This window comes from Vigna unguiculata, chromosome 1, assembly GCF_004118075.2.
Source record: "Vigna unguiculata cultivar IT97K-499-35 chromosome 1, ASM411807v1, whole genome shotgun sequence".
NCBI classification, from domain to species: domain Eukaryota; kingdom Viridiplantae; phylum Streptophyta; class Magnoliopsida; order Fabales; family Fabaceae; genus Vigna; species Vigna unguiculata.
In genome coordinates, this window is record NC_040279.1 from 33,768,045 (window position 1) to 33,784,622 (window position 16,578).

Genomic DNA, 16,578 nt, shown 5'->3' on the forward strand with positions numbered 1-16,578 from the left:
AATGTTCTCTATTAACACGAATTTTCTTTCAATCTATTTCAGAGTACAAGTAATAAGTATTTAAATTGCAAGGATAAAGAAACCAGAAATTGAGAATCGAATGCACTGATCCAGTTTAATTGAAAACAAGAAAAATACAGAAGGATAGGAATATCCAACTGCCCAGAGCCAAGCTCCTAAGAAGCAACCACAATGGTCCTCCTCCAAAATGACCATCCCCCCCCCTTTTCTTCTCTCTCTTCTAACCAACTTATTCTTCCTAGTGTGCCACGTCATTCTTCCTAGACCGTTTCCTCTCATACACCCTGCCCCACCTATTCTTACCATTCTCTTCTTGGATCATGGGCTCTTTAAACCCAATTGTATTTGGGTCTGTATCAATACCCTCTTCTTGAAATAGAGCCTTGTCCTCAAGGCTGAATTCCGGAAATTGGTTGTGGATGGTAATCGTATCCTCCCAAGTCGCCTCCTCAACATCTTGCCCCTTCCAATGTACCAATACTTGTGTTTTGGTCTCCCCCCTTTTGTGTTGTTCCTAGTCGCCAATATAGCCTCTGGTATCATTAATTCGACTCTGTCATCCTCCAGCCCTTTGGGAAGATCCTTCTCTACCTTGTATTTTCCTACTGCCTTTTTTAATAGGGATACATGAAACACGGGATGAATTTTCGAAGATGGTGGTAATTTCAAACGATATGCCACCTCCCCTATCTTCTCCACAACCTCAAAAGGTCCATAATATTTAGCATTCAGCTTTGACTGCACTCTATTCATGACAGAATGTTGTCTGTTCTGTTTCAACTTCAAAAAGACGAAATCCCCCACAACAAAATGCCTCTCCTTACGATGCTTATTTGCTTGATTTCTCATCCTGTCCTGAGCTCTGAGTAAATGAGATTTCAACTGCCTCAAAGCTTCATCTCTCTCTACAAGGTCTTTTTGGACAGCCTCCACTCTCACTTCCCCTTGAACCACTTGAACAATCTTGGGTGGTTGTCGACCATACACCGCTTCAAAAGGAGTCATTCCCGTAGATCCATGGTAAGTTGTGTTGAACCAAAACTCAGCCCAAGGCATCCAAATCACCCAAGTCTTAGGTTGATCAGTGATGAAACATCGTAAATACGTTTCAAGACACCTATTGGTTACTTCCGTTTGTCCATCCGTTTGAGGATGGTAGGCTGTGCTCATTTTCAGCTTGGTTCCCTGCATTTTAAAAAACTCTTTCCAAAATACACTCATAAATAAGGGGTCTCGATCACTCACAATAGAATTCGGAACTCCATGTAGCCGCACTACCTCCTTCACAAAAATTTCAGCAAGAGTCTTCGCGCTATAAGGATGTTTAAGAGGCACAAAATGACAGTATTTTGTCAATCGATCTACAACCACCAAGATTGCTTCAAACCCTTTTGATCTTGGTAATCCCGTGATGAAGTCAATACTAATGTCTTCCCAGACCCTCTCCGGAATTGGTAATGGCTGCAAAAGACCACTAGGGGCTGCTGTAATATATTTTTGTCTTTGGCACGTGTCACAAGCTTGAACATACTGTTGGACGTCTCTCTTCATTCCTTTCCAATACAAATTTGCTGCTATTCTTCTGTATGTACGATAGAACCCTGAATGACCACTTTGAGGAGTAGCATGAAACTCTTCCAAAAATTTCGGAATCCAAACAGATTTCTCCGAAATGACTAGGCGATTTTTATAATAAAGTACTCCTTGTTTATAAACAAATCCCGCACAGAACTTCTCGCCACGTCCTTGCTGCACTTCTTCAATTATTTTTTGCAACCTTTTATCTGCATGTACTTCAGTATTGAGCTCTTGCCAATCCAACCATACTGGGAAATAAATCATATTGTTCAGCCCCATTTCATCTTTGCTACGAGACAAAGCATCAGCTCCTCGATTCTCTTTCCCCGGCTTATAAACTATCTCAAAATTGTACCCCAAGAGTTTTGCCACCCAATTTTGCTGCCCTCCCGTTGTAATACGTTGTTGTAATAATTGTTTGAGACTTTTTTGATCAGAAAACACAGTGAATTTCCGCCCCAACAGGTAAGGTCTCCAATGCTGTACTGCAAGTGCCACCGCCATCAATTCTCGTTCATATGCTGACTTAGTTAAGTTACGGGGACTCAACGCTTTGCTGTAGTAAGCAACAGGTCTCTTGTGCTGCATTAAGATAGCCCCAATTCCTGTCCCGGAAGCATCACACTCCAAAAAAAATTCGTCATTAAAGTTTGGTAATTGCAACACAGGTGCTGTAGTAATCCTCCTTTTAAGCTCCTCAAAAGCTTCTTGGGCCTTTTCATTCCACTTGAATCCATCCTTTTTTGTCAACTCCGTGAGGGACCTTGCTACCTTACCATAATCTTTAATGAATTTACGGTAATATCCCGTAAGCCCCAAAAACCCGCGGACTCCCTTCACATTCGTAGGGATAGGCCAATCAATAACACTACTCACTTTATTTGGGTCAACCGCAACTCCTTGTATCGATATAATATGACCCAAGTATTCGATACTTTCTTGCCCAAACGTGCACTTTTCCTTGTTCGCAAATAACTTATTGGCCCTCAACGTACTCAACACCTTTTCCAGCAATTGCAAATGTTCTTCCCAGCCCTTACTATATATGAGTATATCATCAAAAAACACCAATACTCCTTTCCTTAGCCAATTGCGGAATACTTCATTCATAAGTGCTTGGAAAGTGGAAGGGGCATTCATAAGCCCAAACGGCATTACGAGATATTCGTAATGCCCCTCGTGTGTTCTAAAGGCTGTTTTCGGGATATCCTCCTTTCTCATCCGCACTTGATGGTAGCCCGAACGAAGATCCAATTTTGAGAAGAATTTGGCCCCATGTAATTCATCCAAAAGCTCTTCTATCACTGGAATAGGAAATTTGTCCGGTATCGTGGCCTTATTTAGTGCTCTATAATCCACACACATGCGCCACTTGTTGTTTTTCTTCTTTACTAAAATAACTGGGCTGGAATATGCACTTTGGCTATGCCTCACATGACCCACCTCCATTAATTCCCTCACTTGTTTCTCAATTTCATTTTTCTGGTGATAGGCATAACGGTACGGCCTCACGTTAATGGGACCTTGCCCTGGTTGAAGGTTGATACTATGTTCCTTCGCACGTACAGGTGGCAGCCCCTTGGGTTCATCAAACACCTCCGCAAAATTCTGCAACACATCATTTAGCACACGTCTCTGTTCTTGGCTCAACCCATCTTTTTTATTTCCCTTTTTTCCTCCAACAAGCCAAACATTGACACCAACAACGAATCTTCACGAGGTGCTCCTTTTAACACTCTCTCTCCTTGATCCGTTTTGACTCTCATAATCTGCCTTTTCCAATCCACCGTAGTTTCCCCTAATGTGGTCAACCAAGACATACCCAATACCATATCCATGTCCTCCAAATCGAAGAGAAAAGCATCAAGTACAAATTCCCCTTCATCGAATGTCACCCTCATTCCGCGACATACACCTTGAGTTTCAGATTTATGCCCGTCTCCCATCAAAATTTTCATGTGTTGCGTCCTTTCCCATTCCCAACCCAAGGCTTCAACCAACTTCCGTGAGATAAAGTTGTGGATTGCTCCACTGTCTACTAGAAACATCATTGGGATTTCACCCACCTTTCCTCGCAACTTCATCGTTCGTGGTTGTTCCTCCTTCCCTTTCGTCATAGAGTACAAACTCAATGCAGTACATGCCCCTTCGACATCGTTAACGTCATCTGCAGTATCTTCTATTATCTTCTCTTCATTTTCTTCGCATTCGACTCGTATCTCCTCATCAATCATTATGACCCGAAGTTGTTTAACGGGACACTGATGGAGCGGTCCAAATGAACCTCCACACTTAAAACATAAACCCTTTTTCTTTCTTTCCAACAACTCCTGATAAGAAAGGTGACGAGCCCCTCTATCCTTGGGCCCATTTTTGCTGTTCTCACCCCCATCATTTTGTGCACTTGGGCTTGACCCTTTTCCTCCCCAACTTCCATTATTCTGCCATGGGCCGGTTTTACCCAACACATGAGAAACGGGTCGAGTTCCAAGTTGGGTCTTTCCCTCTCCACGTGTCTCACCTCTTCCCTGCCACCCCCTGCTCCTACCATAGATTTCTACGTCAATAGCACGAGCTACATTCATCATTCGTCCCCTGGAAAGAGGATTCGCAACATGTATACTTCGCATCCTTGCCCGGAGTTCGTCCTTCAATCCATGTGTAAAGTACGAGAAGTATTGCTCATCTTGCATACTAGGCACCTGAGCAATCAGACACTCGAAGTTTCGAATGTAATCCTCCATAACCCCAGTTTGCTTCAACGAGGTCAATTGATCATAAACACTTCCTTCTCCCCTTCCACCATACCTCTCCAATAACTCTCTCTTCAAGTCCTCCCATGACAGATTTTCATACTCATTTAACAGAGATTGAAAAAAATGTATCGTACCCCCTTCCATACAAAGTTGAGCAAGACTCACTCGAACAGCTTCTCGTGTCTCTTGAACGTTGAAATAAATTTCAGCCCTAGCAATCCACCCTGCTGGATCTTCCCCATAAAACGATGGTAACTCAATTTTCTTCATCGATTGACGAAATTCCTCCAAATCATCTCCTTCGAGTTGTCTCAAACTTCGATTCCCACTGGACTTCACTGTTCCAGGACTCGACTTTCCTTTTGTTACTGATCCCTGGCCTTCACCTTTTTCCTCAAATTCCTTCGAAAATGTTGACATGAGATTGAGCAGCTTCATCTGATTTTCAGCGGCCTCCTTACGTAACGTTTCCATCTGATTCTGGTTCTGCAATGATTGTGCAACAAGCTCCTCAACTACGGCTTTGAGCTTGGTGACTTCTCCTACTACAAGCTCTACTCTCGCATCTCCCGGCTCCTCAGTTGCTGGTTCTCCCTGAGCATTGTTTCTCTTCGGTGGCATTGTTTCCAGATAAAAGAATTATCCGGCAGGTCGGACCACTTAATAAGTATTTAAATTGCAAGGATAAAGAAACCAGAAATTGAGAACGAATGCACTGATCCAGTTTAATTGAAAACAAGAAAATACAGAAGGATAGGAATATCCAACTGCCCAGAGCCAAGCTCCTAAGAAGCAACCACAATGGTCCTCCTCCAAAATGACCATCCCCCCCCCTTTTCTTCTCTCTCTTCTAACCAACTTATTCTTCCTAGTGTGCCACGTCATTCTTCCTAGACCGTTTCCTCTCATACACCCTGCCCCACCTATTCTTACCATTCTCTTCTTGGATCATGGGCTCTTTAAACCCAATTGTATTTGGGTCTGTATCAACAAGCTTTGTCATTTCTTCATGTGTACTCTCGAATTTCATTAGTCAGTGAATTCTGCAGTATCTAAAATCCCAGTGGTCAATTGGCTTTGCAGATAAAGTTGAAGGGAATTGGTGATTGATATCAATCAAGCTCAAGTTCAAGCTGTACCCAATATATTTCCAATTTCATACCTGAGTCAGTACTGCACTACGACGGTTCTGCTGGAACACTTTTTATGTGGGAGAATGTCCTTACTAAGTAGTCTTTTTTCAACCTTTCATTTCAGTCAATAAGAATTCAGTATGTATGCATGCCATTACGATTATGCAAGCCAGAAGGGTTTACCATAAACTCTTAATCATAAAAAAGCTTCTAAGAGATCTGAATTGCTACATTTTGACACATGGGGACCCTTGTTCATCGTTTCTATTCATGGATGCAAATACTTTTTAGCTGTATCGGATGATTTCAGTAGATCTATATGCATTACATAGTGGAAACTCAAAGCTGAGTCTCATACTTATAATTTTGTTGTTCTGAGAACAAACTCAGCATGATGCATGAGTGAAACTGATTTGTACAGATAATGGACATGAATTTCTGATTCATAAGCTTCAAGTATCTGATGAAAGAATTTACCAAAAATCTTACGTTGAATCCCTAGCATCATAAACCAGTCCCTAGTTGCTACATGGTTTATTATAGTGATGTCAAAGTCTTTCAATCACTATGTTACCAAACCTGAACCCTGAGCTAGAAAATGCCTTCTTTCTAGGTTACAAATTGGGAACAAAGGGATATGTGTCGCTAGATTTCAATAGCAGAAAAGTGTTCATAATATTGCAGTGTGATCTTCCATGGGACAATCTTTCCTTAAAAGGTTGACAGTGATAGCTTATCATTTCATACTTCTTGAGACAATCACTTTGTAGAACCACATAGTTTCCCTCCTGTAATATATGTTGATAATAGTGCACTAGTATAATAGAATCTTCTCAGTAACCTAACTTTGCACAGGCTGAACCTCCACCAAGAAGATCCAAACAAGCCAGACATTAGCCACATCACCTTGCTGAGTACATATTCAGCTTCTCAACTGATTCAGTAAATTCTTCTTCCTTATACTACCTTCTTTCTTGTCCTGTTTCTGATGCTAAGCTTTACCCTTTCATTTGTTGTTTTTCACATCCGATTACCACAAATGTTGCATTGTAAAATCCAATGCTAAGGCAAATGAATAAGAGTGTTGGAATCATTTGATGCAAGGTGAGCTCATAGCTACAGGGAGCAACGACACTTGGAAACTAGTCGATCTTGTCATTTGAAACCCATTAATAGAAAATTGAGATATAAAATAAAGCATTCAGGTGAAGGATCTATTAAGTGACTCATACCTTGACTTGTGGCCAAAGGTTGTCATAAGGTTGAAGGGCTGGACTACTTTGATACATCCTTTGTGGTTTGCAAAGTTTACAAATGTTTGCATGCATCTATCCAAAGTTTGCATTTACATCAATTGAATGTTTTTAGAATCTTGTAGATATGTTAGAACCCTACAAATATAGTAACTGTTGATATTAGGATCAATTACATCGTGGTTTAAAGATACAGAATTCATCGTATCCTTCTCAGTTTGGTATCAAGAGCCTAAGGAGAAGGGAACCTAATCTCCACGCTTTCCTTGGACCCACTAACCACTGGTGTAAATTGTTTAGAAACCATGTATATTTTTTGGTTTTTGTTATTTTTTATTGTGTTTCACAATTAGTTGGTGTCATTGTTCACCACTAAAACCTGTCTAGCGAGCTTATTCTGGCTCACGATCACCACTGCTAGCATTGCTTTGCCATGCAAAGACCAAATCCGAAAGTCACTGTGCCCTCCAAGCACTTTTGCTCTTTGCCAGCCGCTCTCTAGCAGTTTGACCCGTTTTGCTCTCCAGCCGTCGTCACACCCTTTTACCTGTTTTGCTCTATAGCAGCCGCTGCACCCTCTAACTAGTTTTTCTCTCCAGCAGCTGGCACACCTTCTGAGCCTGTTTGCTCTGGTACCTTGGAGTATTATTCTCTAGTACTTGCTGTTCTGTCTGAGTATTTTTTTTTCTCTTCAGCAACCACCATGATTTTCACGGATAATTTTGCTTTCTAATAGGTTCCATGTCGTCTAAGCACTTTTTCTCTCATGCAGCTGGGGAGCTTTTCAAGCAAGTTTTGCTCTCTGATCACTGCTTCTTTGGCAATACTACTAGTACTCGTTCCACAAGACTTTAGTTGATGTGGATGATATCATCTGTGCTGGAAATTCTTCAATAGAGTTCCAACAGATCAAGTATGTCCCAAGGATTTGGGAGTCCTTAAGTTTTTTCTTGGTTTGAATGATGCCAAACAATTTCATTTTGTGAGAGGAAGTAATGTTTGGACCCTGTTGCTGAATCTAGTAACTTAGGATCCAAACCAGTTCAAACTTGACCTCCCATTCAAGATTCGTCCAGATCGAAGAGGGCCTTATGAAGACGTTCCATCGAATAGGCCTCTCAGAGGAAGATTGCTTTATCTCATTCTCACGAGAACCGACGTTATATTTATATTTATATTCGGCAGCTGAACCAGTTTATTTCTCATCCAACTTTGGTTCACTACCAAGCTGCTTGCAGGGTTCTCAAATATACGAAGGGGTGCCCAGGTCGGCATTTATTCTTTCCCAGGTCTCTTACCATGAAGTTGTTTGGTTTTCATAAGTTGATTGGCCTGTTGGTTGTTTGGCTTCTCTACTTACACTCTGATCTGTGTCAAATACACTTGCACCCTGGTTCTGTATTGTAACAACCAAAGTGTGCCAACACAGTCTGTGACGAACAAACAAACTAAACACCTCGAAAGTGATTGTCATATCATATGGATCCTGATCAAAGAGAAGGCTCTCTAGTCCATTTCTTAAGCTTAGGGAAATTTCTTCACTAAGCATCTCTCAAGCATTACATAACCAAACAACTATTCAGACAGCTCAAAATAAAAGAATAACTCCTAATCAGTTATTTTTATGTAATTTTCGCAGTACATTACACAGAGCTGCTATACATAGGATGCATCCTAGTTCAAGGAATTGCATATTGCAACAACACCTTTCCATATAAATATTCTAAAACCCTAATTATGAAAATTAAATTCATTTGATCACTCCTATTTCCTGTGATCACCTTCTCATGACTTATAAAATAAAACTCCAATTAAAAATAGTGAAGAAAAAGCTTAGAAAAACAAAAGGGGACAAGGAGGAACCTGCCAAGACTCTTCACCCTTAAAAGTATAAGAAACGTTGGTTTTTTTTACATCAGGCAACTCGGTTTTGTTGTCCCCTTTGCACCGAAAATAGACAGATGGAGTGGCTTTTAGCCACTCGTGGGTTGTGTAGATTTCAATCGAGCTCAGAGTCACGTCCGCAGATACAACCAACCCTGTGCTACAAACAGTTAGTTTTATGTTTCATGAAACCTATAAACGAACAGATAAGGGAAAATTGAAAATTAACCTGCGAAATCGGTGAAGAATAATATCGAAGAGAAAAGAAGGAGAAGCGAATAAGGATGCGACATGAACATGGAGATGGAGATGAGAAGAGAGGTCGATGAAGGAAGGTTGCAGAAGATTTTCAGAATTCAGATACCAGGCTTAAACGACAGCGTTCGAGGTTGTGAACGGATTTCAATTCAACTGTTTATTCGTTACGGTCTGGTTGGCGGTGCCTTCCGAAGAATAATACTTGTATCATTGCGTAGCGTACAACACAACAGAATGTTCTGCCACGTCATTCCTTCTGAAACGGCATCGTTCTGTTAAGGTAAAGTTGATAAATTCGCAAAGATATGAATGAGTTAATTCTTTCTGATTAACTTAAATTTCCGCGCAAGTACTTTTAAAAGAAAAAATATATAGAAATAAATAAATAATTTCTCAATAAATTTAACTCATGTACTTTGAATTTTGTAGAGAACGCCTTTATATATGTTTCCTGTTTGCAGTTATTATTCCTTTAAAATCCAAAATCTAGAATAAACTTTTTAGTTAAATGCGTTGTGTAATTATCTATAAAAAAGATTATTTAATCGTTCCTTCTAAACATAAACATACAATTCCCTTTTTCTTAACATTTGTTTAAGACAAATAAATTGTTTTAATAATTTTAATAAAATAGTAGTGGTGGAATTTTATCATTTTAGAGAAGTGGTTAATATAATAGAAGGGTCTTAATTTGGATAGTGCATAAGTATAAATAACAAATTATTTAAAGCGTTGTAAGATTCATGTAGAACAAAAACAACCCTATGGAGTTTAAATAAAAAGAACATGAATGAATCAACCTTTGTAAGATTCATGTAGAACAAAAACAACCCTATGGAGTTTAAATAAAAAGAACATGAATGAATCAACCTTTGAAGAAGATGCTAATTGGCTCCACAAACTGATTCACCATTATTATAAAACAGATCTCAATCAACTGTAGAATTACTTAAATGAAAACGATGAATGTTTCAGATGTCCAAAGATCACACCAAACATTATAATATTAGTACCTTAAAAAAAGGTATAATTGTGAAGAATGAAACCAAGAATGGTTCAATAATTTTGTAATCAATCATGCAAGAAAGGAAACACTTAATAAGGTACAATTCTTCATTTTTTTTTAAAACACGATACCTTTGAAAGCGAAGAGAAAAACAATAATGAACACTGAAATACACCTCAATCGTCCTGGTTATATTATTAGAACACTTAAACAGCATTTCGGATCGAAAAATATCAAATAATATAAATAATTTAATCCGTCAATTTAAAATATTGTTTGACATTTAAAATAAACATTTTTGGAAACCAACAACATTAAATCATGAAAAAAATTTAATTTTATATCAAAGTTCAAAGATTAAAATTATATTTAATCATTATTAATTTAAATATGTTTTTAATCTCCATTTTTATGAGAAAATTTCAAATTGGTTTCTATTTTTTTTTCAATTAGATTCAATTTTTAAAAAGTTTTGATATATAGTATTTTTCCATAGTATTATACTGATAACATTAAAGATATTAAGATATGTTATAGATCCTGAATTTTTAATTCTCTCCCAAAAATGGGATCAAAAGCGTATTTTATCGATTATTAATTAACTGTAAAACAAAAACTAATAAATTATTTTATGAATTGGAATCAATAACTTCTGTAAAAGAAATAAAAGCATTTTTTAAACCATCCCTACATACATGGGAAGTATTTGTGAACTCTGTCAATCATTAACGTATGACTTGTAATGTATATTTACATAATAAATAATTTTTTTCTCACTAATCTAAATTACTTACAAAGTTATGGTATAAAGCGAGTTATTTGCTTTAAATAAGCCATCTATTTGAAAAGTTTAAGGTGTGATTTTGAAGAAGTTTCGATTTCGAACCAAGTTCGTTCAACAGTCATTATTAGGAACGATCATCGTGTTCTTGAGGTATTGTTAGCTTCAAAACGTTTTGGTTTCGTCACAGTTTTATTCTTAACAGGTGTCTCGAAAAATGAAGAGAGGTAAAAATATTTAAATTTCTCTTACTTCGAATTTACACGTAATCAATTTTTTCATACAAAGTATAAAAATTGGAAGGATTGGATGTACTTAATTACCTTGAGCAATCGAAAATCATATATATATATTAGTGAAGAAATTGGATGAATTTGAAATGAGGGAGTTGAAGTTATAGAAATCAAGTTAAGAAGACTTTGGTTTCCAACTGATAGGCCTTGGTGAAGAATGCTGGCCAACAGAGGTATGTGGCCATTATGCTGCTAAGAGTTGCTGCACCTATCATCATGTTCATCACCACTATCTGCAGTTGAATGGCTTCTAATGGTGAGGCTCCTCCCATAATCAGACCAGTCATTGCCCCAGGAAGGGATATTAAACCCACTGTTTTCGTGTTGTCCACCACTGGTGAAAGAGCCAATATCACTGCCCTTTTCACTTGCTCATGCGTTGCTTCTCGCGGTGTTGCACCAAGAGCCAATGCAGTCTCAACCTGCAAAACAAATTATCATCAATAAACACTCAATCAACAGTTGTCACTCTGTTTATAAATTGATCTTATCTCTAATCGATGTAAAATTTTTAAAATATTTCATTATTCTATATACATTAATGGATAATTTGATAATGACTCGATAGCGAACAAATAATAAATCTAACAAACAGTTCTCATAAGAGAATAGAAAGTGAACTTTATGCAGGATTCCATTATAAGGCTTGATTAGAATCTCACATTCAATACTCATAAATGTAAGTGATTTTCTTAAAATTGGCACTGATAAACCAACATTGATATATTTAATATATAAAAGTAATAGTTAATGATGATGCTTTTTGAAGACGTCAGTTTGAAATCATTAAATAAACACAGAAAAAAGTGATGCAAGTGTGTTCGATTTTAATAGAAACTAGTTACAATCATTTAGTAATAAAGAACTTCAGTAATATACGACTGCAAAATGAAGAACTTTAGTAATTAACTATCGACAATTTGAACTTGTGGTTGGTGTTAAAAGAGGTGGATATTTTGACTGACTTTAGTTTTTAGTTTTTAGTTTTTGGTTTGTGGCGTGTGTGGATCTGTTCAACCTTATGCAGATCTCATCGTAGCGCAGCAGCAATAACTTGCAAGCTACAGCAGCTGAATTATTCATTGTTTAATACATAATGAGAAGATGAATTACAAGACATACCAAGTTCATTTGTGTTTTGATGTCGTCTCGGAGTCTTTTCATGGTAACACCAGTTACTGTCATGGAGTTTCCAACCATCATTCCAGCAACAGGTATTATATATCTGGGAGTGAAAGGGAACACGCTCAGCAACACAAGCACGAACATGGTCACCGCAGTTCCGGTGAGAATGGAAACCCCAGCCACATACTTTCCTCTAGGCACATGTTTTGCACGTTGACCTGCAGTGTAACCAGCAACTGATACCTGCAACAAAAAAAAAACACACATTTTCTGAGTTTTGTTTATCAAACTCCTAAAAGGAATATTTTTTTCATACCCTTTGGTTTTTCTGGTTTCTGAATGTCTAAGAAGCATTTGGGTTATCCCAATTATCTAACATTTGAAGCAAAAGTTGTTGATAATGGAGAAAGTACTAACCATGAAAAGGTAAGCTAGAAGGATCCATCCAGCGTTGTCCTGGTTGAAGATGAACTGCAGCACAAAGCCAATGATAGAGAGTTGAATAAATGCCCTGAGAATGGCAACAACCATCTCCAGCTCGAGGCCAAGCTTCTGGTAGAAGGATAAGAGCACAGCCAGAAAAACCACCGCTGTAGCCGCCACAGGCTTGACCATGCCCTTGAGGAACTCCACCAGCCATGACCAATCCGTAGCCTGCAGTAATGTGTGGTTGGGTTTGAGGAAGAAGAAAGAATCCATGGTGATGGATATTTGATGACACATATGGTATAGCTATTATAACATATATGTGAAGCCAAAGCAGAAAAGACCTTCCCCAGAATGTGAGTCACCATGTGGAGTGAGGAGTTCTTAGTTGCGTGACATAGCAGCACATTCAGCACTATTTTGGCCTTATCTTAGTTTACTTATCACCACTTAATTATTCAATTCTACTATTCTCTTCACAATTCACACTTACTATCCTTCTCTGCAATATATATTAATGGAAAAATGTTATTTGACACTATATTAATATTGCATACTGGGAAATTTTAATGAGTTCTGTCAACTTTTACATGAAAAATCTGGTTATTTATTAATGGTAAAAGGTAATAAAAGTTACAGGGAGTATTCAAGGACATTTTTCACATGAAAAAGGAGTGGACAGAGTAAATTAAGAGATTTAAATTTGAATATTTGTCCAAATTAAATTCCTTCCTGGTGTGTTTTGGTTTATGATGAAAATACAAAAAGGAAGGAAATTTTTAGTGAACATTCTTTTTTACATAATATTAAATAAATTATGTTAATTTAAAAAAGCTTTTTTTTTCCTTTCAAAATCTTAACTTCAAATATTAGGAACTAAATATTTTAAGGTATTTTTTTAGGAAAGTAACGGAACGTACGTACGACAAGGTTGGTTTGGCGGAGGTTGTCCTTTGTTTTGAAGCGGTTTGGAATGGGCCGTGTTAGTGAAAAAGTTTGACAAAATCTTATGCTTTCGCGCTCTTACTTTGTCAATCAATTAAAATTAAGTAAATAATTATTATAAAGATCAATAACTAAAAACTTTTCGTACCACTGAGAGATTTAAACTAAGAAATGGTTTTTAAGATTTATTCTTATATTGTTATTTACTTATAAATTATCGTAATTGATTAAGAATATTAGTTTTAAAATTTCTTATTGATTAAATAGTATATAGTAGCAGGTCATGCCTAATTTCATATTAAATCATGGGTTTGAAAATTTGTGCGTCCATGATCTGTCCACGTTCGTTCGTAGTTATGGTGTGGTTTAGGTAGTGTACGGCCACATGTGATGTCATCATATTCTATTTTGCATTCTTTAATCAATACATAATAAAAACAGATATTGTATGTATTGTGCCAATTACCAAACAATACGTGGCGGATTATTATTTTATTTCTATTAAAAATAAGCCAACTCATAAATTTTGCAATACGTCACTCTTGACATCAGTGTCAATTGTTAATTAGGTGATTATGTTGGAGTGTCATTCTTCTATGTTATTGGACCAACCACATATATTCAGTCTATGCTCGAGGGATTTTCTTCTTGCGCCTCCCTTTTTTCTTCCTACACCCCTATAAAATTTTTAGTCTCAATTCTACTTATCAATTAAATTATATTAAAAACTCTAATTGATTAATCTCCACCATTCTTTCTTTTTCTTCTTCCATGGCACATAAATCTTGCATCTTCCCATTATCCCAAAGCTGCCAACAAACTTTATCTTTGCGTTTCATAGCACGATCCCGCTTGAACCTGATTTCACATGCAATGCTTCCTTCACAAACGCTAAGCACAATGAAATAGCCGATCCCCTGCATGCTTGGATTCTCATGGTGAGGTCTTTAAAAATATTTTTGAGGTTGTCTGTTTCTGAAGATATTTCTAGATTTCGAAATATTTTCTGGAACTCATAATTCATAATATGTTTTTTATATATTCAGAGGGAATGTTCATGAAGGTATTTTCATATTTGAAAATATATTTAGCAATACTTAATCTGAAAAATATTTTTATATTTGGATTGAGAAATATATTTTAAAATACTCAATTCAAAATATATTTTTTATATATTTCGAATTGACTTTTTTGAAACGAGAAATACCTTCTAAAATACTTAATGTGGAACATTAAAAGAAAAATACAAAGTATTTTTATTTAATTTTAATGAGAGGTAGTTCGGGGATTACATAAATTTATGGGGTGCAAGAAAAAGAAAGGGTGCATGAAGAAAATCTCATATTAGGGATTTTTTTTTTCTCTTAGAAAGAGATAAGGATAATATAAATAAGTGAATATAAATTTTATTTTACAATTTTGTAAAGTTGAATTAAGCTAAAAATTCACCTCTTAACATGATATCGAAGTTATGTTATAATCTATTTCAATAAAATTTGTTGTTTATTTAGTATATTTTTCCATTCACTATAAAATTATTCACAAATGTCTAGTTTTATGTTCAAAATATATATATTTTTACGTGAGGACCATGTGTCGAAAGAGATAAGGCCAATATAACAAGGAAAAAATCTCATTCTATGACCTTTAGGTAGTAGGTCTTTTATTGAAATGATTTAAGTGACAAAGCAGGTTCACGATCGCAAATTAAGTTGAAATTTTCAATTAACCATCTCACTTGGTCTGACCTGCTTAACCCACCAAAAATGGAATGGGATGGACTAACTGCCGACTCATTTTTTTTAAATTAAAAATTAAAATAAAAAATAATTTAAGAATACAAATGTATAATAATTTATAACTTAAATAATTAATCCTTACAAATTAAAGTTTCATTTGTTAAATATAATAAAGTAATTTATCATATAAATATAATAATTATTTTAATTTATTAAATTAAAAACACTAATTAATCCGTTATATATATATATATATATTTTTTTAAAATTAAAAAAATTGAAAAATAAAAGTTGGCGGGTTGGTCTATAGAATGAATCACGAATGCTAATTCATTTTACTATCTTGCCCAGTTTTTATATCTTGTCATTTTTAATTAAAAAAATTATTTAACATCATTAAACTATTATTTCACAACTTTTATAGAAATAAAACAATTTTAATAAAAAATAATCTTTATACTTTTAAAAAATAGGAGAGTGAATATTAACTGTGCTATCAAAATATTATTATCCTTTTAATAAATTAATGACGAGATATCAAAACACACCAAGTTTTATTACCTCTAATCATTTTCAATGACATTTTTATTGGCAAAGACCTTTTTGGTTAACAAATAACCTTTTTAATATAAAACAATTTCATAAAATAAATAACAAGATCATTACAGTTAAAAATCCTATGTATTTTTTTTTCAAAATAAGAGGATCAATTCCCATTTTAGTTATTAATCTATATTTCGTAAAACACTGCCACTCCATTCCTTTGAGAGCTCTGCAATGGAAGCCTAATACAAAAACTCAAAATGACCTTTTTATAGTTTATTGATTGTTATTTTATATGACTGTCGTCGCTCTAGTGTTTTTTTAGATGTATACGTAGTTTGGTATGATAACAACGATTTGGTCTATTTCTATATGATGATTTATATTTTTCATTCCGTAGTGATAGTGAGATCGTGTAAGGCCCTCTTACTTCAGCCACAATCTTTAAGGGCTGCCCCCAAAATCTTATGGGACTAAATGGCCCAAATCTGTCCTAACCCACCCATTTCTCTCATTTCAGAAATACAGTTCTCCCTTACTTCCTCTTTGAGCAGTTGTGAATCTCTGTTAGGGTTTGATTCCTAATCCTCTCCAAGCAAACTCAAGCTTTTCCACTCCATGTAACTTACTTTTGAGCTTGTAGTGGTCCTCCTCTAGTTTTATTTTAGCATTTCCTTGAGGCTCATCTCAATGACCTCGTTCTGTTATGTTCCACTATTTTTCCAGCTTCTTATTTTGTTCCTAGAGCTGTTGCGCTCCATTTCGGTGTCGAGGTCGCGTCGGGATATTCTGCTAGCTTATTTCCAGGAAGGGAAGCTAGGGTTTCGTGTTTGTAAT

At 36.2% G+C, this 16,578-nt stretch overlaps 2 protein-coding genes across 2 annotated transcripts; both read right to left on the reverse strand.

Annotated features, from left to right (window-relative positions):
• Nucleotides 1-2,218: 2,218 nt before the first annotated feature.
• LOC114190889 lies at nucleotides 2,219-4,976 on the reverse strand. The gene is made up of 3 exons (XM_028079961.1): nucleotides 3,422-4,976; nucleotides 2,376-3,275; nucleotides 2,219-2,223 (listed from the first exon to the last, which is right to left on the reverse strand). The coding sequence occupies exons 1-3, from the start codon at nucleotides 4,974-4,976 to the stop codon at nucleotides 2,219-2,221; spliced, it is 2,460 nt and encodes an 819-aa protein (XP_027935762.1).
• A 6,004-nt stretch (nucleotides 4,977-10,980) lies between these two features.
• On the reverse strand, nucleotides 10,981-12,827 carry LOC114176533 (protein ALUMINUM SENSITIVE 3). The gene is made up of 3 exons (XM_028061608.1): nucleotides 12,506-12,827; nucleotides 12,086-12,331; nucleotides 10,981-11,385 (listed from the first exon to the last, which is right to left on the reverse strand). The coding sequence occupies exons 1-3, from the start codon at nucleotides 12,809-12,811 to the stop codon at nucleotides 11,074-11,076; spliced, it is 864 nt and encodes a 287-aa protein (XP_027917409.1). The 5' UTR covers nucleotides 12,812-12,827; the 3' UTR covers nucleotides 10,981-11,073.
• Between the last annotated feature and the right edge of the window lie 3,751 nt (nucleotides 12,828-16,578).